Source organism: Lepidochelys kempii, chromosome 4 (genome assembly GCF_965140285.1).
Source record: "Lepidochelys kempii isolate rLepKem1 chromosome 4, rLepKem1.hap1, whole genome shotgun sequence".
NCBI classification, from domain to species: Eukaryota; Metazoa; Chordata; order Testudines; family Cheloniidae; genus Lepidochelys; species Lepidochelys kempii.
In genome coordinates, this window is record NC_136383.1 from 68,872,530 (window position 1) to 68,897,854 (window position 25,325).

General features: G+C 38.2%; 1 protein-coding gene across 2 annotated transcripts in view; it reads right to left on the minus strand.

Moving 5' to 3' along the window:
* The window catches only part of SH3RF1 (SH3 domain containing ring finger 1), a 160,878-nt gene that overhangs the window by 133,725 nt on the left and 1,828 nt on the right, over positions 1-25,325 (minus strand). For both annotated transcript variants that reach the window (XM_073341607.2, XM_073341608.2), the window contains exon 2: positions 24,007-24,493. In XM_073341607.2, the coding sequence (XP_073197708.1) occupies positions 24,007-24,393 (387 nt within the window). In that variant the 5' untranslated portion in view covers positions 24,394-24,493. The remainder of the gene's footprint in view (positions 1-24,006; positions 24,494-25,325) is intronic.

The following is a 25,325-nucleotide window of genomic DNA, read 5'->3' on the forward strand; positions in this document are numbered from 1 at the left end:
CCTTTACCCTAAATGAAGGGTGCTTAGTACACCCATAGACTTTAACAAGGTCTGTGATTGCTGGAAATCATTAACATCTCTAGCTTAACAGTATCATAACTTCCACAGTATACTTTGACAATGAATTGCAAAACTGCATTTCTACTTCTAATGCTTTAAGACCTTTATGAAGAAATATAAATGCAATTGGTATTATTTAAGACCCCCTTGGATGGATTGCTTCCAGTAAAATCTAACATAGAAAAATTAGTGAAATTATATTTTAAACAAAATTCAGTATACTTCAAATGCCAAGTTCATTCATTTAGTACTGCTACTGAAATATTCATATTCATTTACCTGTATAAAACTCAACTGTCATAGCTGAAAAGAAAACCATGACTTCGGCAGCAGTTGAACACACAACTTAAACAGCAGTGGTTGAGAGTGCACCTAAAACTACTGTATCACAATGCTACTGATGACACTTCCACTTGAACTCCTTGAACTTTGCAATTGCAGCTTGATGGTCTGTCATTCTTATGATACAATGCGTTTTTACTAAATGAGAAATATATATTTTACCAATAGTTTTATAACCTTGACTCTAGCATTTATCTATCTACACCTTTTTCACAAAATTAAAAATGGGGAAGGAACACTGAGCTAATATTTTTAAGCAAACCCATTTATGCTCAAAATGTTGGAAAATTAGTAGAGCCAGTTTGCTTTGAGCGGACAGTAGGAATCCAATAATAGGATCCAAATTTTCAGCAAATGGAGCCCAATATTATTTGTTCCCAACTGCACCCAGTAACATTTAAAGTAGATGATGTTTAAAGGGAAGAATCCATGGCATTTTTAAATGAGATTGCAGCAAATATGCAAGCCCAGGGGGCATAGTTAGCTGTTTAAGCATGAAACGGCTTTTTCAACACAGATTAGATACCTAACTGCTTCCCCAAACAGAATCAATACATTTGCTAAAACAATTCATTAGGATTTGTTTTAAAAGCATGATTTGTACTATTTGGTTCTCCATTTTCTATGGCTAAAATTGCCAAAGGCAGACTTATTACCAAATGTTCTTTTTAGCAAATGTTTTTCAAAGTTAAAGAAGGCCAGAAAATACTTCTATGTGGAAATATTTTAGAAGTATAAGGTATGCCTAACAGTTATAATATCCATATTAGTATTAGTAGGGCCCTACCAAGTTCACAGCCATGAAAAACACAAACCTTCGACTGTGAAACCAGGTCTTTTGTGTGCTTTTACCCTATACTACACAGATTTCACAGGTGAAACCAGTGTTTCTCAAATTGGGGGTCCCCCCCAAAAGGGTGTTGCAGGAGGGTCATAGGGTTATTTTAGGGGGGGGGTCACGGTATTGCCACCTTTACCTCAGCACTGCCTTCAGAGCTGGGTGGCTGGAGAGCGGCAGCTGTTGGCCAAGAGCTCAGCTCTGAACGCAGCACCACTCCAGCAGTAGCATAGAAATAAGGGTGGCAATACCATACCATGCCACCCTTACTTCTGCACTGTTGTTGGTAGCGGCTTTACCTTCAAAGCTGGGCTCCCAGCCAGCAGCCGCCACTCTCCAGCTGCCCAGTTCTGAAGGCAGCACCACCACCACCACCAGTGCAAAAGTAAGGCAGAGCCGCAACCCCCACCCCACAAACACACAACTCCTTTTTGAGTCAGGACCCCTACAATTGCAACGCCATGAAATTTCAGATTTAAATAGCTGATATGATGAAATCTAGGATTTTAAAATCCTATGACAGTGAAATTGACCAAAATGGACCGTGAATTTGGTGGCGTCCTAATTATTAGTCCTGCTTGAGCCACTAATATTTATTAATATAACCAAACTTAGGTTCCAGTTCTCCAAGCTGTTCCTACTGCACTTATGTGCAGTCACACTGAAATCAACAGTGCTCCATACAGATGCAGGGGTCAGATCTTCCTATGTAGATTAATTCACAGAATTGAGCCTTCGAGTGCCACAAATTCAAATTCTCTCTCCTAATGCAAGTGTAAAAATGGTGCTAAAATTATTTTTATTTCTTTTTTAATTATTATTATTAAGTGTTGCCTATCGCAGCTCCACCACCGTTAGCAACAGTAGTGTCCAAAGCCTGGATAAAAGAGGAGGGTTCTGAAGTTGGGTTTGCAACCCACTCAGATAAAACCTTACTGCAACAGACAGTACAGTTAAACCAAAACTTGAAGATAGTAGATGTAAATGGGGCTCCAAACCATATATGACAGTGAAAGCCAAAAGGAAGCTGAGGTCTCTAAACATTGAATCCTGAAGATCAAACCTGTAACAAGAATAGGCATGCGGAATGTAAATATTTATATGGTACAGGAAAGTTGGCACAGACTACATAAGAAATGAAAAAATTATTATCTAAATGTACTTGGTATCAGTGAGACAGATGAACAGGGAGTGGCAAGATGATGCTACAATCTTATAACCAGGAGGAACAATGCACAAAAGAGGTATAGGAATTATACTAGATAATATCACACAGCGAAGATTCTGTTGGCTTGGGAGCCAAAGAACAACAGAACATTATCACCCAGGATGCAAACAATACATGTCAAATGCTACAATAATCCAAGCATATGCACCACCAAATGCAACATGCAACAATGAAAAGCATACATTCTACAAGCAAGTGTAGCAAGTATTGGATGATGAGCCCAACCACAATATCAAGCTGATGATAGGTGAGTTCAATGCCATGTTACAACTTAAACTCAAAAAGATCATGATTATCAGACAAAAAGAGTGTTATAGCAATAGAGAAGTTGAAGAACAAAGAAAAGAAATGCAAATCAGACTGCTGATTGCACTTAGCAATCGTTCGAGTGTTTTATAGGACCAAGCTGATGAAAGTCTGGAAGAAAGATGGTCAATGTTAGTCGAGACAGCAGAGGAAAAAGTGGACCACTGAAGAGGGGAAAAGATTCATGGATTGCATCTGAAACATGGTCAGCAACTGATGAGTGGAAAGACAAAAAAGGAAGAGTGCAAGACAGGCACTTAGAGGCAGATGTAAGATACAAAGAAAAGGACAAAAATAAAAAATAGATGCAGGCAAGATAGAAATGTCTGGTTCAGTTGAAGGCTGCAAAGTTAGAAGCATCAACACAGAAGGGAAATTTGAAGCAGTTATAGTGAAAGACCTCACAGAAAGAAGAAGACACAGCTGATGCCCATCAGGAACTCTCATGGACAGATGCTGAAAATGCATGAAAAGCCAGATGATGGAAAGAACATTTCCATTCCATATTAAATTGTCTAGAGCCAATGATCATGTGCCGGTTCTAGAGAAATTCCAGTACTAAGTTAATTAAAGAAGACATCAAAAGTCTCAAACAGCAGAAATCTCCTGGGGTTGACAGAATTCAAGCAGACATACTAAAGGCTGTAGGTGAAATTCTGGTTGAGCAGCTAACAAATGTCTGCAGTAAAATATGGGTGAAAGAACAAATGCTATAGGACTGGAAAGGTGGCACTGCCAAAAAAGAGTGATCTCAGTGTTTGTCTTCACTACCGGGGTAAGTCAATCTAAATTACGCTACTCCAGCTACGTGAATAATGTAGCTGGAGTCGACGTAGCTTAGGTCGACTTACCCCCATAACTTCACTGCTCTGCGTCAACGGGAGACGCTCTCCGGTCGACTTACCTTACTCTTCTCAGAGAGGTGGAGTACTGGGGTCAACCGAAGAGCACTCTACCATCTATTTATCAGGTCTTCACTAGACCCACTAAATCGACACCCACTGCATCGATTGCAGCAGCATCGTTCTCCCCAGTAGTGAAGACAAGCCCTTAAGTGCCCTAACTGAAGAGGTATTGTACAGCTATCGATCCTGGATAAAGTACTGTCTACCATTATGCGGAACAGAACGAAGAAGGTGGTGGATGAAATATTACCAGAACAAGCCTGGATTCTATCCAGGTATATAACATTGTTTCCTATTTAAATACATAGGACATAATTATTTAATGTTTTAATAATTTAAATAAAAAATACTGGTTGTATAAGAAAAAATGTGCATGGTAACTCTGTTTTTTTCCCTAACCAGCTAAAATTAACTTGGGTCTAGTTTCCCCCCTTCCCTCTCTCTTTTTTGTTTTAGCTAGGGGTATGCATCATGATGCAATCACTGAGCTGTGATTTTTTTTCATTTTTGCCATAAAAACAACCAGCTTTAATCGTACGTTATGCATAAAAATGAGAGAGAAGGTTTATTTACCTCACTAAATAAAAAGATATTTACCATGAGCCATAATTAAAAATAAGTTTGCAACTAGGGCTCTTCTTTCTGAGTGTAGAGACAGCAGTATGGAAAAAGAAAAACATTGCTTAAAAACAGGTATGTATAATGGAAGTAAAGGACAGATAGCAGGAGCATGCGTGTTTCAAAACACAAAATGTTGATAAATGTGCAGTTTGTGTAACAGACCTCCCTGAACCTTTTGTAAGCTTTAATTTTCATGTAAAATTTTGAGCTATTTTGAAACCCATGCACAATCCTATGTTCAGTGAGATGTACAATTCTGCGTACAAATGCCAAAGACACTCTTCCAATTGTACTAGTCACTCGAGTGGTTCGTAGGAAAATATTGCCATTTATTTGTAAAGTGTATTAGGGATGGAAAATGTTAACCAGTAAGCATTTGGCCCCCAGACCCGCTGGCTGGCTGACCCACCCCAGCCCCTCTCCCTTTAATTGGTTAACCGTTTAAACGATTACAATTCTATCATTTAAACAAGTTTCAGAGTAGCAGCCATGTTAGTCTGTATTCGCAAAAAGAAAAGGAGTACTTGTGGCACCTTAGAGAACAAATTTATTTGAGCATAAGCTTTCGTGAGCTACAGCTCACTTCATCGGATGCCTTCAGTGGAAAATACAGTGGGGAGATTTATATACATAGGGAACATGAAACAATGTGTGTTACCATACACACTGTAATGAGAGTGATCACTTAAGGTGAGCTATTACCAGCAGGAGAGTGGAGGGGAAAAAACCTTTTGTAGGGATAACCAGGGTGGGCCATTTCCAACAGTTGACAAGAACTTCTGAGGAACAGTGGGGGGTGGGAGTGGGAATAAACATGGGGAAATAGTTTTACTTTGTGTAATGACCCATCCACTCCCAGTCTTTATTCAAGCCTAAGTTAATTGTATCCAGTTTGCAAAATTAATTCCAATTCAGCAGTCTCTCCTTGGAATCTGTTAAAGTTTTTTTGTTGAAGAATTGCAACTTTTAGGTCTGTAACTGAGTGACCAAAGAGATTGAAGTGTTCTCTGACTGGTTTTTGAGTGTTATAATTCTTGACGTCTGATTTGTGTCCATTTATTCTTTTACGTAGAGACTGTCCAGTTTGACCAATGTACATGGCAGAGGGCACATATTACATTGGTAGATGTGCAGGTGAATGAGCCTCTGATAGTGTGGCTGATGTGATTACGCCCTATGATGGTGGCCCCTGAATACATATGTGGACACAACCGGCAATGGGCTTTATTGCAAGGATAGGTTCCTGGGTTAGTGGTTCTGTTGTGTGGTTACTGGTGAGTATTTGCTTCAGGTTGGGGGGCTGTCTTGTAAACAAGGACTGTCTCCCAAGATCTGTGAGAGTGATGGGTCGTCCTTCAGGATAGGTTGTAGATCCTTGATGATGCGTTGGAGAGGTTTCAGTTGGGGGCTGAAGGTGATGGCTAATGGTGTTTTGTTATTATCTTTGTTGGGCCTGTCCTGTAGTAGGTGACTTCTGGGTACTCTTCTGGCTCTGTCAATCTGTTTCTTCACTTCAGCAGGTGGATACTGTAGTTTTAAGAATGCTTGATAGAAATCTTATAGGTGTTTGTCTCTGTCTGAGGGGTTGGACCAAATGTGGTTGTATCGTAGAGCTTGGCTGTAGACAATGGATAGTGTGATGTGGTCTGGATGAAAAATGGAGGCATGTAAGTAGGAACAGCGGTCAGTAAGTTTCCGGTACAGGGTGGCGTTTATGTGACCATCGCTTATTAGCACTGTAGTGTCCAGGAAGTGGATCTCTTGTGTGGACTGGTCCAGGCTGAGGTTGATGGTGGGATGGAAATTGTTGAAATCATGGTGGAATTCCTCAAGGGCTTCTTTTCCATGGGTCCACATGATGAAGATGTCATCAATGTAGCGCAAGTAGAGTAGGGGCATTAGGGGACGAGAGCTGAGGAAGTGTTGTTCTAAGTTAGCTATAAAAATGTTGGCATACTGTGGGGCCATGCGGGTACCCATAGCAGTGCTGCTGATTTGAAGGTATACATTGTCCCAAATGTGAAATAGTTATGGGTGAGGACAAAGTCACAAAGTTCAGCCACCAGGTTTGCTGTGACATTATCGGGGATACTGTTCCTGACGGCTTGTAGTCCATCTTTGTGTGGAATGTTGATGTAGAAGGCTTCTACATCCATAGTGGCCAGGATGGTGTTTTCAGGAAGATCACCGACGGATTGTAGTTTCCTCAGGAAGTCAGTGGTGTCTCAAAGACAACTGGGAGCACTGGTAGCGTGGGGCCTGAGAAGGGAGTCTACATAGCCAGACAATCCTGCTGTCAGGGTGCCAATGCCTGAGATTATGGGGCATCCAGGATTTCCAGGTTTATGGATCTTGGGTAGCAGACAGACTCATTACTCATTACACAAAGTAAAACCCCAGGTTGGAGTTCCAGGGGTGTGTCTGTGCGGATTTGTTCTTGTGCTTTTTCAGGGAGTTTCTTGAGCAAACGCTGTAGTTTCTTTTGGTAACCCTCAGTGGGACTAGAGGGTAATGGCTTGTAGAAAGTGGTGTTGGAGAGCTGCCTAGAAGCCTCTTGTTCATATTCCGACCTATTCATGATGACGACAGCACCTCCTTTGTCAGCGTTTTTGATTATGATGTCAGAGTTGTTTCTGAGGCTGTGGATGGCATTGTGGAAAAGCAGCATCACTTGCCCCATAACCTCAGCCGTGCAGAACACAATTTCAGCCCGTCCAAGTTGGCGGAAGCACTCTATGTAGAAGTCCAGTCTGTTGTTTCAACCTTCAGGAGGAGTCCACCCAGAATCCTTCTTTTTGTAGTCTTGGTAGGAAGGTCTCTGTGGTTTAGTATGTTGTTCAGAGGTGTGTTGGAAATATTCCTTGAGTCGGAGACGTCGAAAATAGGATTCTAGGTCATCACAGAACTGTATCATGTTCGTGGAGGTCGAGGAGCAGAAGGAGAGGCCACGAGATAGGACAGATTCTTCTGCTGAGCTGAGAGTATAGTTGGATAGATTAACAATATTGCTGGGTGGGTTAAGGGAACCACTGTTGTGGCCCCTTGTGGCATGTAGTAGTTTAGTGTCCTTTTTCTTTTGTAGAGAAGCAAAGTGTGTGTTGTAAATGGCTTGCCTAGTTTTTGTAAAGTCCAGCCATGAGGAAGTTTGTGTAGAAGGTTAGTTTTTTATGAGAATATCCAGTTTTGAGAGCTCATTCTTAATCTTTCCCTGTTTGCTGTAGAGGATGTTGATCAGGTGGTTCCGCAGTTTCTTTGAGAGCATGTGGCACAAGCTGTCAGCATACTCTGTGTGTTATGTAGAATCAAATGGATTTTTTACCTTCAGTCCTTTTGGTATGATGTCCATCTGTATGCATTTGGAAAGGAAGATGATGTCAGTATTTGTACGAGTTTTTTCATGAAGTTGATAGATTTCCACTCCATACGGCTAAATTCAGTGCCTTGCATAATGACAGGTTTCAGAGTAGCAGCCGTGTTAGTCTGTATTCGCAAAAAGAAAAGGAGTACTTGTGGCACCTTAGAGACTAACAAATTTATTTGAGCATAAGCTTTCGTGAGCTACAGCTCACTTCATCGGATGCATGCAGTGGAAAATACAGTGGGGAATTAATTTGCAAACTGGATACAATTAACTTAGGCTTGAATAAAGACTGGGAGTGGATGGGTCATTACACAAAGTAAAACTATTTCCCCATGTTTATTCCTCCACCCCTCCCCCACCCACCACTGTTCATCAGATATTCTTGTCAACTGCTGGAAATGGCCCACCTTGATTATCACTACAAAAGGTTTCCCCCCCCCCCCTGCTCTCCTGCTGGTAATAGCTCACCTTAAGTGACCACTCTCGTTACAGTGTGTATGGTAATACCCATTGTTTCATGTTCTCTATGTATATAAATCTCCCCACTGTATTTTCCACTGAATGCATCCGATAAAGTGAGCTGTAGCTCACGAAAGCTTATGCTCAAATACATTTGTTAGTCTCTAAGGTACCACAAGTACTCCTTATCATTTAAGCAGTTAACTTTTTAAACGATATTTACATCCCTAAAGTGTATGGAGTTGTACAAAACACATTCCTGGGAAATTTAATCCTTGAAAGACAGCTCCCCCACACAGTGTTTCATAGAAAGTTGAGCTGCAGTGAGCTAAACTGGAAATGCAGTGAAAATACTCCTGCAAGTATGCTTAGAGAACCTAGGCCACAACCTCCATTTTATTTTTATGTAGGACTAGATTCAAATGTACATTCTCTAAAGTTGTGACTCTCTCCAGTAAGCCATTAGGAATGTTTCCATCTTTGTATGGCCACTGCAGAGTGCAAAGTGACCTGAAAGAAAGAAAGACTGATTCAAGATAATGTGGAAGGATGCTAGAAAATGCTACAAAGCTAGGGTCATCATTCAATGCACGTTTTCCTCACTTCTTTGGGTATCCTTTTCATAATAATAAAATCCAAGTTAATGCAAGCAACACCAAGGTGCCTAGAAGTACATTGTATTGTGTCTTCAGTCTATACATTAAACAAAGTACATTTGAGCTGCTTTTTAGAGGAAATCTAACTAGAACATAGCCTATGGCTTCTGTAAGAGTTATAAAAATGTTTTTGAATAGTAGTTTACATTTTCGTAACACCTTTCAGCAAAGAATTTCAAAGCACTTTAGAGAATTAAATAAATTAATCCGTATACACCTGCATAAAGAAGTCTTCACCTTCCTCTGAAGTGAAATGCAGAGGTTTAAAAGTACACTGAATAGTATACAATATTTTAAAACAGGAAGAATACTGCACATAATTAAACATACAGGTGGAATCTAGCTAGTCATTTGAGTATAAATTAACTAGAGTTAACACATATTGTTGTAATCTACCATCCACCTAACTCTGCCCCTTCAGCCTTCCTATAAGATTTTGATTCCTGGCTCTCTTCTTCTTGCAGTCGCCTACACTAATCCTTGGTGACCTCACCTCCATGTTGATGATGCATCCAGCCCCTTAGCTGCCAGATTCCTTGCCCTCACCTCTTCACTTAACCTGCAGCCCTGGTTCAATACTTCCAATCACCACAAAGTTCATTTGACTTGATCTTCACCAAGCATTTCGCCCTCTTTCTCTCTGATTTCTCTGTTGCTGAGTTCTCCCTCTCCAACTGTAACCAGATCATTTTCAGCATTGCTCATCAGCCCCTCCACCTCCCCTGCAGTAACTCTACCTTTCCAAGACTGATAACCCACCAGCACTGATAACTTTGTTTGCTCTCAGCCCTCTCCTCCATTTCTTCCACCAATATGGTTGTTGATTCTCTTCATGCTTCACTCTTCTGAGCCCTTAACTCTTTTCTCTCCCATCACAAGGTCCATCCTACCAACACTTAGCCTTGGCTCACTCCCAACATAGGCTTCCTCCATTCCTGCTTTCACTCTGCAAGAGCATCTCTGGTGAAAATCCCCTGACCAGGCTGACTTCCTCCACTACAAATTAATTCTCTCATACTTCAGTTCTGCAGTATACCTACCTAAATAACTAACTCAACTGAATCCCATCCCCACAGTCCCACCACCTTTTAACTCCACTTTTCCACCACATCTTTACTCACTCCTCCAATGCTCCTCTGCCCTGCCTGCGCAGGATCCTACCAGTTTCTGCCAAGAGAAAATTGTCAAAATAAAACGTGACCTTCCCCCTCTACCTCCTACAACTCTCTCGTTCTCCTGTCTTGTCATAGATGCAGAAGTTTCTTGATTGCTCTCCTCTTCTAACCCCGCCAATTGCCCCAGTGATCCCATCCTATCCCCTGATCTCTCTCATGTGCACACTTATCCTTTTCCTTAACCTCTTACTTTCCTCTGATACTACACAAACATGTTTTCATCTCTTCCATATTAAAAATACCCATCCTTCACCGCACTTGCCTTTTCAACTACCACCCATCTCCTTTCTCCCTGTCATCTTTAAGCTCATTGAATGTGTTGTTTACAGTTGCTGTCTGCAGTTCTTCTCTAATTGCATCCTAGACCTTCTCCAATCCAGCTTCTGCTCCTTGCACTACCTTGAAACCATTTTCACCAAAGTCTTTAATGACCTATTCTAGCCAGATCTCTGAACCAGTTCTCCATCTTCTTCCTCCTTCACCAGTTGGCCACCTTTGACCCTGCCGAAGATGCTCTCTTCATGAAATCTTGTCCTTCCTTGGCTTCCATGACACTGTCTTCTGATTCTCCTCTTCCCTCTCTGTAACTGCTCCATTAGCATGCCATTTGGAGGACCCTCCTCAAACCCTGCCCCCAACTTTCTGTGGAGGTTCTACAGGGCTCTGTCCTTGGTCCCCTTCTCTCCCCCAACTACACATGATCTCTTGGTAATCTAATCCATAAATACAAATTCAACCATGTTTGACTGAAAATACCCACCCACAATTGGTCAATTCAGTCCATAGTCCAGGAGTAACCTTAGATTTCTTGCAGATGCTGACCTCCCACATAGCAATATGCACAAGTAACTCTTTTTACCAGCTCTGGTTGGCTAGGAGACTCCATTCCTTATTTTGAATAATGTTTTCACTATTAGGTTTTGCAAAATTTTATTTCTAAAGAACCTACATTTTGGACAAAATCTGATCTGAGTGTGCCCCTTTGGCGAGCACAATTGATCAGATCTGTAGCCATGCACATAAATATACATGTATATATATGCAAGGCTACAGATCTGACCAATTACGATCACTAAAGGGATAATTAGATTAGATTAGAGTAAGAAAAGTGATGTAAGTGACAAATAGCAGGCCAAAAGCAAGTATGATAGGTTGCTTAGCTTAACTAAGTCCTAGTTTGACATGAGTAGCTTGATATAAAGAACAGGTGAGTGACAGCAAGTCACAAGATTAATCCCATTCATAGGAAAGTTGATTGGTATGAAGGGTGAAACCACAAATAAAGATTACTGATATTTTAGGATAAATTTAGGGAATAAGTATAACCAAAATTATAGATATTAACCACACAAATACCAGGGCAATTATTTGATGTAAATGCTAATAAATTGGATGTAAATACTTAATTAACCTACAGACATTGGGGGAGCTCAACAAAAGCAGAGTGTGGAAGTTCAGATAAGGAGAAAGGGTCTGAAAGCCTCATTAATATGTATAAGATACAGGGGGCATCAGTGTAACACATTATAAAAGATGTTACCCAGCCTGTGTGCAGTGAGACACACCACAATGATGATCACCTACTAACATTTGAGACTTCATCAACCTCCTACTTCGGAGTTTCCCCAAGGGATGATCTGAGTAATCCAAGTACCGGACATTCTATATTCTCTCTCTCTCTCTCTCTCTGATTTGCTATATTGCAGTGTGCATGGTTGTGTTTGTCTTGTTAACAAAATGCTAAATTATAGTTAAAGTTAACTTATTAGTCTTGTAAATGAAACTGCTAATAAAAGCACTGAATTGTTTCTTGTGTGCTACTCAAGGTCCACATTTTAATGACAACCTTATATTGTAGCCGATCTGGGGCTGAACATTCTCAGATCACTGCATACTAAATAAAAGTTAACCTTAAAACTACAGATTAGGCTACAGATCCTCGGTTTCAGGTCTTTCATCTTTCTGTAGCACAATAATCCTTAACAACATGCTGAGTTAATGGTCAGGTACTAACCTTAACCCCTCATCTACACTAACCTTTTCATTAACATTTTCCCCTATTCCAGCACCATGAGAAGTAGCTCTGGTGGGAGCTGTAGTGTGGAAAAGGTACTAGTGACTGCCAGCATTTGTACCCATTGTGTCATCTAGACTTCCTCTGAAGAGGATTAAACACTACAGTGATACAAAACCACTGATACCTTGTCTATCCCACAACTTCCACCATTGCTATCACTGTTAAAATGATAAATTTTAAGAAAAATATCACCATAAGGACTTCCAGAAGGCAGTCTACAGAGTGAACATTTTTTCCTATAGCACAACATTGTAGCATGGCTAAAGGCTTGTTAACTTAATAAGGTTATGCATTTAAAACTTGCTTTAAGTTAAAAAGGGTTTTTTTAAATGGCTTAACTGTGCTAGTATGGATAGGGATTCACAGATTCCTCTAAAGACCTATCACCCGATTGTTTGTAAGTGGAAAGAAAAGAAAAAGAAGGGCATGCAATAGTATGAAGTTTTTATTTAAATGTTGAAAGAGAGAGAGAGAGGTGCCCACCAGATGAAATTGATTTTATTTTATTATTCGTAAATTCAAAGATCAAGCTACATCTACTTCAAAACCAAATTACCATATCCTAACTGTGTTTATTTAAAATAAGCTTCTAGAACAGATATGACCTACTTATGCCAAGTTAGATACTCATCTGATATTCTCTGAATACCTTTTATCCTTCAGCTGTATCTTTCACTCCATGCAACTGAAGAAGTGAGGTTTTACCCATGAAAGCTTATGCTCAAATAAATCTGTTAGTCTTTAAGGTGCCACTGGACTCCTTGTTGTTTTTGTGGATACAGACTAACACGGCTACCCCCTCACACTTTTATCCTTAGACTTCCTTGATTAAAAAAAAATCTAAAACTGTCAACTTTTCAGTTTTTCTACACCAGATATAAATAGGACAATGTATCTTATAATGTGCGTACTTAAACAATCAAGTTAGTATATTGGTGAGGAATAACTGGGAGCTGTTGTTTCAAATTATTCAATATTTATTTCTTACATCTATGCTCAAACAAGAAGACCAGTCTCCTTTCCTTTATTTAAACAATTTGGAAGTCTTGTAGTATTGAATAGGGTTTTTTTTGCCCGAAACAGAGAATTTCTGTGAATTTATGGTTCACAGAATCTGCAAAAAAATGCCTTTAATTATTGAAAAAGCTTTTAATGCACATTTTAAACTTCTTTTGGGGACTGTGAGAAATGGAATGTGAAGGGTGCAGCATCTATTTCCCTTTTATAAAAAGGAACAACATACCCAGAGCAAAGTGACCTCACCTGTAAGAAATGAGTCAGTGACATGGAACAAAGGTGGTTTATCTTACAAAAGAACACCATCTGTACAGAAAACTGCTCCATTGCTCTTGAATGCTTCAGGTATATGCAGTCCAGTGGAAATTTTTACTGTTTTAGGCTTGGTTTGTTTTTCTTTTTAGCAGCAGATTAAAAATGTAGGTGACTTCAAAGAGAGAAAGGCACACCTATTTAGTTCTACATATTCTTCAAATTATGATCTTTTATCAAAATGTATTTATGCATAACAAAAATTTCTGTATTGGAGATTATAAAACTGCACTTCGCATATCTACATGAGTAATGAATGTGGTATGTTGTATGAACTCTCTAAACTTTAGAGTCTAAAGAATCACGCACATTTATAAGGTGCAAAGGGCAGACAAACACACACCAAGTAAGAGCTCATATCAAAATAAACCCATTTTCATATTTTAAAGTCATATTCAACTTTTCAGCTGATTAGATATAGTCAGAGCACCCTTTCAAACATTAGCAATGTATCATGTGAAAGAAGTCTTATGGCCATTTTGGAAGCACTTGCAAAATGTATTCTGTTGCAATTTTCAGACTACACAAATGTCTGTTTTTTGCAGATATAAACAGTTGATCTAAAGCTAAGAACCTGTGACTTAAACAAGAATCGGTTTTCTTTAGTACTGCTAAAAGTATGAACATACATTTCCACAATAATTTAACTTCTGATAATAGAAAACTATGTGTGCTGCAGTCACAAGTTGCTTGAGGTAGATGGGTGAGTGGCCATTGTATTTTTCACACTCTACAATAATCAGATGTTCACCCTCTAGAGCTTAGTATATTCTGATAATTGGACTGGATAATTCCAAAGCTCCTAGAAACCTCCTAAGAAAAGTTAACCAATAACTATTTTGAGACATTCACATCTTGTCACACAGGATAGGTTTCCCCATGAAGAGTAAGTCAGGCATAAAAAAAAATGGCTTTGAACAGGATGAAGAAACAAAATATGCAATACAGACAAAAATATTAAATAACGTTAACTCTATACAGTGCTTTTCATCATACAACAGTTGACACCACCCTATAAATTTTACTGGGAGGCTCCCATATCCATCTACTGAAACTCCAAGAAACAAAAACATATTCTGCTTATTTTATTAATATTAATAATGTTTACTGTACTAGTGCATAAGGACCAAACAAAAATGGGTCCCCATTGTATTAGGATCTGTACAAACACAGATGAGCAAACAGTAACTTTCCAAAGAGCTTACAGTCTGAATAGACTGGAAACACAAGGTAGAAAAAAAGAACATATAACAGAATGAACAACATGATGGCAGCAACCTTCATGTTATTTCTATGATTTTTTAAATCTATTTATTTTGGTCGGTTTAGTTAGGAGGGGATAAAACTAAATGAAAAGTGAAGAGAGAGGGGACACTGAAAGGAAGGGGATGAAGGGGACAGGGCAGGGAAGAAAAGTGTAAGGGGGGCAAGTTAAGAATAAAACTAAAGTGAATACAATAAAGAGTTAATACAAACAGCCAATCAGCACAGGGCAGAGAAAGTTCAGTCAAAACTGTAGAAAGTTTTCTGAATGTCTGAAGTTCTCTGCTTTGGCTGCTTCTGCAGCTTCTCTTAAAGAGGTGGAGTTTCTGGATAGTTCCTCTCTGCAGTTTTTTTCCCAAGGCCACATGGGGGTAAGGGTTGAGGGACCACCCAGGACTCAGAGTGTGTTTGTTGGAGTTGGGGGTCTCTCTTGCACAACTCTGGGTGTGGTGGCATAGATGGCATTGGGTTGGCTCCGTTTTTCTCCCTCATCCCCAATGCAGCAGTCCCTGCTTTGGCTGCTTCTGCCACTGCTCCTACAGCTATACACATTTAGAAATAAGGGGTACCAAACAAAAGCTACACACCACACATAAAATAACTCACTCAATTACATGACTAACTGGTATTTTACCAGTCTCTTGTCAATCCAGGTATTTTAATTCTATGGTAATAAGCAAAAAAACAGTTTATTTTTTACAAATGTCTCTTTCATGGATATGTTTAAAGTATAACTTTTAAATCTTTTTGATAGTGACACTTTTTCTGAATAATCAAAACTTTTTGAACAGAGCAGTAACCACACTTGCCAATTTATTGCACCTGCTTTTACCAAAAATACTATTTCATGTCATGTCTATTTCCTGTTTCACAGAAGCTCTTGATAGAGTCTTGAGAGATAGAGAAATACTAAGACAATGAATAAGACAGTCAGTGAGATATGCTTGTTCAGGCAACAGTCTTTCCAATGATATCCAGAAAAACAATTTATCAACAACAAAGGAGATGTAATGTTTTTGAATATCACGTACATAGCATGTTATTTTCAAACAAAATAACCCACATTGTGAAGTTATGCTAAAAAATTACTTCAAAACTTAACTGTCTTCTAAATGATTGAGTAACACTAATTATTCTGTTTGAACAAGAAAGTACTAATTAAGACTAGCAGGCAGTTAAAGTTTGCTATCAAGAGTCAAAATATATGAATAAAACCTTTCTGTATTAGCAGTAGCATTCATAATATATATTTTTTCTTTATTCATTTACCAAAAAAAAAAAATCTATCACACTAGGTATTGCAGTCACACACAAATTTCTCAAGCCAAAAAATATAGTAGCTTTTAAAGATTAAAAAAAAAAATGTCTGCCTCTCCCTTGCTGAGCTATTTATCTAATTTAATATTAATTGTCCAAAACCAATGTGAAATCCCTCCAATGATTTAACACAAGCCACAGGACAATCCTTGGCACTGAAAATGTACTGTGAACATCTTTCTGAAGCAATCTGTAAATTACACTGAAATTTAATCTGAACACTGAAAGTGTGAACTGTGTTTACTAACCTAGTGCCTGGTGGCCCCAATCTGGAAAGTAAGACACAATCCCTGCCCCACATAGCAGACCAAGCTAAACAATGAGTCAGACAATAGAACCATTATCATTCCTATTTACAAATGAGAAAAAGAGACACAAAGAAACCTGAGTGCAAGGTTATAAAGGAAGTATGTGGCAGACCAAGGAATTTAATCTAGAAGTTCTGAATGCCAGTCCACTGGCATAGTTTAAAGAGCATTTCCTCCTTTGCTTAGTTATTTAGAAAACACACAGTGACAACACAAGAGACAGTTCATTTGCCTGCTACAGATACCATTGTCACTAAAGTATAATCAAATAAAACATGACAAAGAATTGCTACATAGAAACAGTTAAAATGTTACCTCGCTCAATTTCAGAATTCATAAATACCTAACAAGCAACCTTAAGAGAAATATACTGGTTTTACTCTTTGTAAGACCATGTGAGAAAGAAAAGTAAGCATACATTGGTCAACATAATCTTGTCAAATGTTGTGTATTTTTCATTTCTGAATGTTTATGTGCATCTGTCTAAGCCTCCTTTAAACTGTAAGTTGGGACACACTGCAACTTTGTCCCTAACCCCATCACACACCCCACACACTCTAACACACACACACTTTAAACACCCCAATTATTTAGGCTGAAAACTCACACACTCAAAAGTTAGGAAATACCAAATTTATGGTTGCCTGTGTAACCTAAACTCTGTCCCCTTGTGGGACCAAAATCTGTACTGAATGAGGCAAGTGTCCTGTGGAAAAATTGTATATGATCTTGCAATTGAAGATTATCATAATGCATGTGTGCTGGGGGGGGGGGGGAGGAGGGGCAAGGGGATTAATGTTGCATGAACGACCAAAAATCTGGCATTTCCTAAATTTCAAGCACTTTGCCACCTAAATAACATTCTTTTAATGTGATTTCCTAGGACATTCTGTTTAAAAGAAAAAGGCAAAAACAAATTATATTATTGTGATACAGCATGGCCAGAGGGCAGCAGGAGAGTGTTAGAAGGGAGCCTTATTCCCTGTAGAGGGAAGAAAGTTTGCTATAGTTTAATTAATTAAAGCACTGGAAGCCAGTCAACTGATAAAAAACCCCTGCTTCGATCAGACAAGAGGAGGAGTTGAAGCAGAGTGGATTGGTGTTGGAGCAGAGAGCAGTTTGGAGGGAAGCAGAGGAGAGTTTGGAGAAGTGCTGCGGTCAGCTAAGAAGACCAAGACCTTAGGTAAAGGGACACCTGGTTTGTGTAGAGGGAGAGCAGGAAGCCCCACAGGAGAGGGAGGAGAGGGAAGTAGCCCGGGAAAGGAACCACTAGTTCAAGTGATTTACCGCTATCCCTAGGGCCCCTGGGCTGGGACTTGGAGTAGAGGGTGGGCCTGGGTCCCTTCCTCTCCACTCCCCTCCTCTAGGACACTAGTGGGGCAGTTAATACCCCAGTTCAGGGGCAAGAAACGGTGCCCTGAACCCCCCCAAGAAGAGAGAGCGCGAGACCTATCATAGTAGTGCCAGCAATTTGCCACAATTATGTACAATGCAATCTCCCCTCCTCCCTGCAAACTTGTTTCATTATCAGAGTTTGACGCCTGGGAATTCAGAATAGACATCTACCACAGGACCAGGGTGGATAAAAATCAATGATTTTAAAAAAAAAATATTAAAAAAAAATCAGATTTTCTTTTGCTTGAAAAAATGCCTTTTGAGGAAAAAACCAATCTAAAGATAGTTTTAATTAAGATACATTATAGCTCAGATATCTCATCATGCAATAGGGATTATAAATTCTAATTCTACAGTATGAGACAATATATTCATGTAATGTTTAAGAAAAGTTTTGTAAATGAGTTCCAATAGTTCATGGACTACAGACCCAATCTTATGAGGTTCCAGGGGCTTCTGTATAGATTATTTAGGTTTATCTTTCTACCTACCCAGTGGGACTCAGTGCTCAGTATAGAAGATACCATCAGAGATGCTTAGTTTTGCAGTTCTCAGACTGTGGATTTGTGTCTCCAGAGATAACATTTTTGCTAAGCATGTTATTAAATAATTAAATAAATAATATACAGAGGTGAGAAATAACAGACCTCAACCCTATTGTCCTTTTACAAATTTGTGTACACAGAGTCAATCCCTTACCTCTCTCTAAAAGTGCAAAGTTTCAAAAAGTTCAATGAATAGAAGATTGCTGGGGGCTGAATAGATCTGGACAAGGAGAAGTAGTCTGGGATAAATGTGAGAGGAGAGGGACACACAGTAGAAACAAAGTGAAACTGTTTGAGCTGCATATTCCAGAAATCTTGAGGTCTTTCTGAGTGTAGCCTTCATTGATTTGAGATCTACCATACCATTCTCTCACTGGAATGGAAAACCTATAATGGCAGCAGGCCGTAAGAGAGACTCAGTTTGGGAATAAGCACCATTCAAGAAATATATGTTTGCTGGTGATGCTTTAAGAACGTCACACCAGTGAACTGGTAGAAGTCACTTAAGCACTTGGATTTAGAGACAGTTGAAGTGATAATCTCACTTTTAACAGCAGTAGCTTCTTCTGCCAGTGTAGAAAGAATATTTTTTTCCTTTGGACTAATTCATTCCAAATTGAGAAATCGTTTGGGACCTGAAAAAGCAGGGAAGATTGTTTTTCTTTTCCAGATTATGAACAAACAGAAAAATGAAGATCAAAATAACTAAGTAGGCTGCAGAAGCCAATATTTTTAAGTTTCTCATGTTGACCTGGCTGACACAGTCGATTTAATTTTGTTTTTGTTTTTTAATATTTCATTTAACTATTTTAGTTAAAAACAATTTTAACAAAAACAAACCTGATTCTAAAAAACTTGAATGTTTACCTAAATTCAAAAATTCATATGCTCATTTTATTAAAATATTGTGTTTGCTGTTGAAGAAAAAATCCAGAATACACAACGTTGTTGTTTTAATTTAAATTTAAATGTTTGTTTGGTGATGTTCTCCTCCTAATACAGCATGGAAAGAAAATCCTCCAAATATTAATGATTAACCTGTTGAATTGGAGATTGTTCACCTCCCAATGACATCATAAATATCCACTTCAATTACCTTTGGTAAATGAAATAACCAAACAATCATTCATTCTCTGATATAGCTGTAAAACTAATCTGAAAAGTTTTCAAAATAAATTACTTTAAAAATGTCTAGTCTCTACCTTCTAAAAATGAAACCTACATCTATCTCTGAGTTGTGAAGAATATGTATTAAGGTCATAACAACCACCAAGAATGCACTTTTATGTAGAAATTAATGATTAAATCAAGTCTTCCTGACTAGTGATTTAAATCAATTTGACTTAAATCAAATCCACCCTGCACAGGACTAATTATATTAGCTGGCGGAATAAGGAAGCTGTTATCCAGGAAGGAGGGGTGTTTGGTTTGATGGTGTCATATACTGCTTGCAACTAGCTGTCAGGGAAGCCCAGACTCGTCCACCCACCCTGAGACTTTCCTCCCGACCTCCCAGAAAGTGAAGGGCTCCCTCACTATGTGATGCCCCCAGAGGGTGAAATGGGGATGCGGGGTAGCGTGCCATTCCCAGAGAGTGTGGTTGGGAAGGAGATCCTTTCCGCACTCTCCTCCCTCCCTTGCAGCTCCAAGGCATTCTCAGTGTAGCATGTGCTGCTGCTGCTTTGACAACGGTCTGGGCCCAGCTCTTCAGAATGTTTGTGTTCATTATTATTTTAGCTTGCTACCAAAATTTTCCTGAAGAACACAAGAGAATGGAAATGATAGGGTTTAATACTTTATAGCTCAGCTAAATCTGAATGAAACTGAATGGGACAAACACAGGTACTTCTGCATCTAAGAGCTTTACTGCTGGTGAAATTCAAAGAGCTGCTGCAAATAACTGTGACGTCAGACATGTAAAAAAAAAAAATCCCTAAGAACAGAACACTACAGGCAACTAAATATAGGAGATCACTACCAGATCTCCAAACAGCAGCAACATTTTCATTTCCTACTAGTTTTCAGAATGTTCTGTGTCCCACAATACGGAGAATACAAAGACCAGTGTTTCCAGACTGCCATGCACATGCCCATCCATTTTCAAATAAACACTACCTTTTATGTTGGCTACAGGGTAAATGTTACTCACAGGCATGTGATATGATATAGCGGAAAAACAACAACAAACTTTAGCTAAGGCTATAGTCTCTACCAGGAAAATGGCAGAAATAGAAATACCTTGGAAAATGAAGAAAAAGGAGTGTGTATACATATGTATTATGCATACAAAAATTCAAGGAAGAATTTTAAAATTATACAAAGTGAAAAAATGTTTTTAAAGGGTTTATATTCCCTGAAACACCTCCAGTCCTTCCCAACTGCTGCTATAAAAGCCAGTTTCAGATTCTTGTAAATGAAAACTAACTTCAACTGCTGATAGACTTAACAATCTACACCTGTTCTCAAAATTATGTTCATATCCTGAATCTTGTAGAAGCTCAGTACATTTTTTTTGCATATTGCACAATGTGTCCATACACACAGAAAGAACGCAGTACACAGCACTGTGTAATAAAAGGGCTAGCAATTCCACAGCTACTGACACAGTTCAGGAATTAATGCAACAGTGCATGATGTATTAACCTTTTCTGAAAAATAAAACATCTTCCGAAAAGGGCATGTATTGGTTTAATATTTCCTTCAGGTGCAAGCAGAATATTTGACCCTCACCTACATTCACTTCATTTAATTTAAGAGCAACATTTGTTTATTAGTTCCCCTTTAGAAAAATTTAATAGCTCAACAAATCTACTGATTCTGCCACTCATCTTGAAAGTCTCTTCTACACCCAATTCCAGTAAAGAAGCCTTCTGATACATTTGTAGCGCAGCCACCCCTATTCTACAGTTCTTAACACAACTGTTGCATTCAGCTTAACACTGAAGCAACATAAATTACCATTTCCTATTTTTGTTGATAGATTTTCTGAGCTTTCTCACTCTACTTTTGTTCATTCTTTTGATAAAGAAGTTAGATAGCTGCTCCCTTCACAAAACAACCACCTGATTTTCATGTTTCTCCCCTCCACCAAAGAGTCTCAACAGGCCAGAATGGGTGAATGGTTGTGGGTCACCCTTCCCCACCCCCACGCCAAAGATAAAACAGAAATGTCTATATTATGTCAAGCAGGCAACCTTAGCTTCCTGGAAAAAGATGTGTACAGCATATTGTAAATGTTCAAGTCTGCTGTTAATGTTCATTCAATGTCAGTTAACTACATGAGGGAAGCACATGGCCACAATTCTAGTGGCACAAGGTATCACATAACTAATAAACTGATGCAACATTCCCTATGTTATCAGTTTCTGCTCTGCACAACATGGAAACACAAATGTTGCACATCAGGATACTGTAGGTTTCAGAGTAGCAGCCGTGTTAGTCTGTATTCGCAAAAAGAAAAGAAGTATTTGTGACAGCTTAGAGACTAACAAATTTATTTGAGTATAAGCTTTTGTGAGCTACAGCTCACTTCATCGGATGCATCCGATGAAGTGAACTGTAGCTCACAAAAGCTTATGCTCAAATAAATTTGTTAGTCTCTAAGGTGCCACAAGAACTCCTTTTCTTTTTTCAGGATACTGTAGTACATTTAAACCTAGAGAAGAATTCAAAAGGGAATTCCCATAAACCTGAGAAGTTACGGAGAGCACTTGAATAAGTTCACAGCATATTGATGAAATATAAATCTCTTACATTTTTAAAAAGGTAATAATTTTTATAAAGTATGTGTTTAGAAAGGTCTAAAGGGTAAGACGTACTGAAATTATTACTGGTATTTTGTATTTTTGCAATTGAATATTTTTGGTAGCTGCTGCTGTTAATGTGAAATTGCTTTGGGGTTCTGGGAGAGATTGAGGGCCTTTTTGTAACTGCTATTGTTTCTCCACAAAGTTCAGTTTTTAAACACAAAAATTGTTGTACCCTTTTGGATTCTTTACCCTATCAATATCTACACTTATTACTGACATACTCCATCCAAGTCATGAGACAATTTACAGAAAATAGCATGACAAATTACTTTTTTAAATTTCTAAAGAAAATCGTAAAGTGAATATTAGAATATAAAGGCCAAAATATAAAACCTGGTGGAAGAATCCATACATTTTATATTCTCAACACAGTTTGACGTACGTGAGGTACCTAAGTGGCATCTGAGAAATATAAGTAATTCAGGAAAGCAGTAATTATTTAAGTTATTCAGTGCAAGTCATTGATTCCTTAACCTCAAAAAACCCTAAATATATAGATGATTTACTTGAGGTAAAAAATAGCCCTCTAAAACTAATACTTACATCCCTTTCTTCAACTTCATCAGGCCATTTCTCAAAATACAATGCATTCTTCAAACAGGTAAAGCACTTAAATCATTAAGCCAATTTTAATTCATACCCAGAAGCTCTACATGTATAAGTTTCATTAAATGTGCAGCAAAACCTTTTAAAAGAAGCTAATCTGGTCTGTCATCAGATAAAACAAAGATGGGTCAAGTCAGCTCAGAAAATGATCTCAATTTCTGATTCTAGAAGAAATCATAATAAATCAAGCTACTGAAGTTTTGAGTACAAGGCATGAAAGATTCTACAAGTTGAATGAATCCCAAGAAGAAACAGAAGCAGAGGTACGAGCCAATAAGCTCAATTCTCAGTGCCTGGGTTTCATACATACAAAACGAGTTCAAATATCAACATCATACACAGATATTAAATACAATAATCAAGAGAATTTTCCATGTATTCATTGGTAATACAACACTTCCTAATAACTGAACTTTAGCTAATCTATCTACTTTATTGAAAACTAAACAGAAAACTTGCATGAATATATATGATCCTTATGCTACTAATCAAAAGTAAAAAAATGAAAGAAAAAAATCAAAAGGAATTAGCCAACCCATTATGTGATGGAACAATTTATGAAAGATGGTTATAAAATGTGCCCTTTTAAAAACAAAAAGTGAAAAAGTAGAGAGAAATTATCAAACACCACCAATTCTAGGGATCTTAAATAGAGGTGAAATTCTAGCTCCACTAAAGTCAATGGCAAAATCCCCATTGACTTCAATGAGGCAAGAATTTCCCCGAAAGTGCTTAACAACCATTATGGGAAATTTATGGAAATCTGATTGCAATACTTGTTCTTACAGAAAAATCAATAGAACATAGAACAACCTAGAATAAAATCAATTTCTAGTGTTAGAGTTAACAAGTGGCAAACAATTTAAAAAATATTCTTAGCAAGACTGAATAATTGTTCATTATACAACCAATCAATTCATACCAACTGTCTTGTTCAAGGTATTTAGCTTCCTCTTTAGTGTCAATGGGAACATTAAGGTCCTGTGCTGGTTTTCTTCCCCCGAACTATTTTAAATTCAACAATTAAAAGTTTTAAACAGAAAAATGCATCCTACCTTTTGGTTACAAACATTTCCCCCAGCAGTCAGTAACTACCAATACAAATACAGCCAAGGGTATATAATATAAGAAAGTGATAAATATTGACATTTTCCCTGGAAATGTTCTAGCAACAGTAGCTCAAAGCTTTTGTTATACAGAAAAATTGGTTTAAATCGTAACTGGGAATGAACAGATACTATTTTGCTTTTGCAAATGACACTTTTGATTGCCCTTCTTTAACCCCTGAAGCAACAAATGTTATTATTCAAATGTTCTGAAACAGTCTAGAAAGAGATGTAATTGCAATAACAACAAAACAAACTGCTACCTGTAGGTATGGCTTATCATTTATAGTGGATACTTACCCTAACAGGGGGACTCCGTGCTTGTACTCTTTGCTGCTGTCCACCTTGTGAGCTCTGTGGGTCTTTTGAACCACAGCTAGCGACAGTGCTGCTCTGGGCTCTTAATGCATTTGTGCAACTAGTCCCACCACCAGTCCCAGGTTTCCAGGGCCTTTGCTTGATGCCATCCAGTAGTCTAACCAGTAGAATATTGCTGGGAAGTTCATCAACACTGCAATCAACTAAAGTCCTACATTCTGGGCAACGAAGCTCATTTCGAGAACTCACAATGCCCAGCAAACAACGTTTGCAAAATGTATGTTGGCAAGGCAAGACTTTTGCAGAAGCATCAAGACGTTCTAAGCAAACAGGACACTCCAACAGATCCAACAAAGCCGATTCATCCATTTTTATTTAATTTACCAAAAAATAAACTTTCGCAAAATTCATATCTATTCTGAGTACGTAAAGGGACTCATGTTACATCCATGCCTCTTCAGACTTTGCTCTGAAATTGTTTAGAAAACAAAGAAAAAGAACAAACCATTAATAATCTGCAAAAAACAATTAGCTTTTTAAAAATGAGTCCACATAAGTATTTCCTCTGACAAGATTCCTTCACTAAGCAACATCAAAAATTAAAAGATCTCCAGTCTAATTTAAGACAAATCACTACAGATACTCATTTTGTAGATAAATGTTTAATAACAATTTAAAACATATAGCTAAAGGTTTTCTGTAAATATGAACAATTTATGAAAGGCAATAACAACAGAGAATTATCACTGGTCGTCCTAATGGCAATCTTATCTGCATTAGCGAGCTACTTAGCTCAAACATGCTGATCAAGAGTAACAATTAAGATTTTAAACTGCAGTTCTGTCTGCTTTTAACTGCTAACTATCTTCAATATTCTTAAACCATTTTAGAGTTTAATAAGTTTGTCCTTGTAGGATAGATCAATAAATGACTGTGGAAAACACAATTAATAGACAAATTGATATTTCTTACAATTTGTTTCATATTAGACAGGCCTGTCCTTTCCATAATTAAAACAAACAAGAGAGAATAAAAATAAGACCCTGAATTTGCAAGCTGTTCTATAGGACTAAAGGGTCCACTATCAGAGAGAGTCACTAGCAGGGTCAGATGTAAGTCCAGAATGAGCTAAAAAAAAATCTAATTTGTCAAGTTTTTGAGAAGAAAAAGACGAAGGTGTTTTTGTTTGTTTGTTTTAACACATCCGTTTTGAAAACAGACACACTAATTCACAAGCTTTTAAGTTTACTGAAGAAGTTGACAAAATGATAGATTGCAGTGCTGGTATTATATTTAAGTAG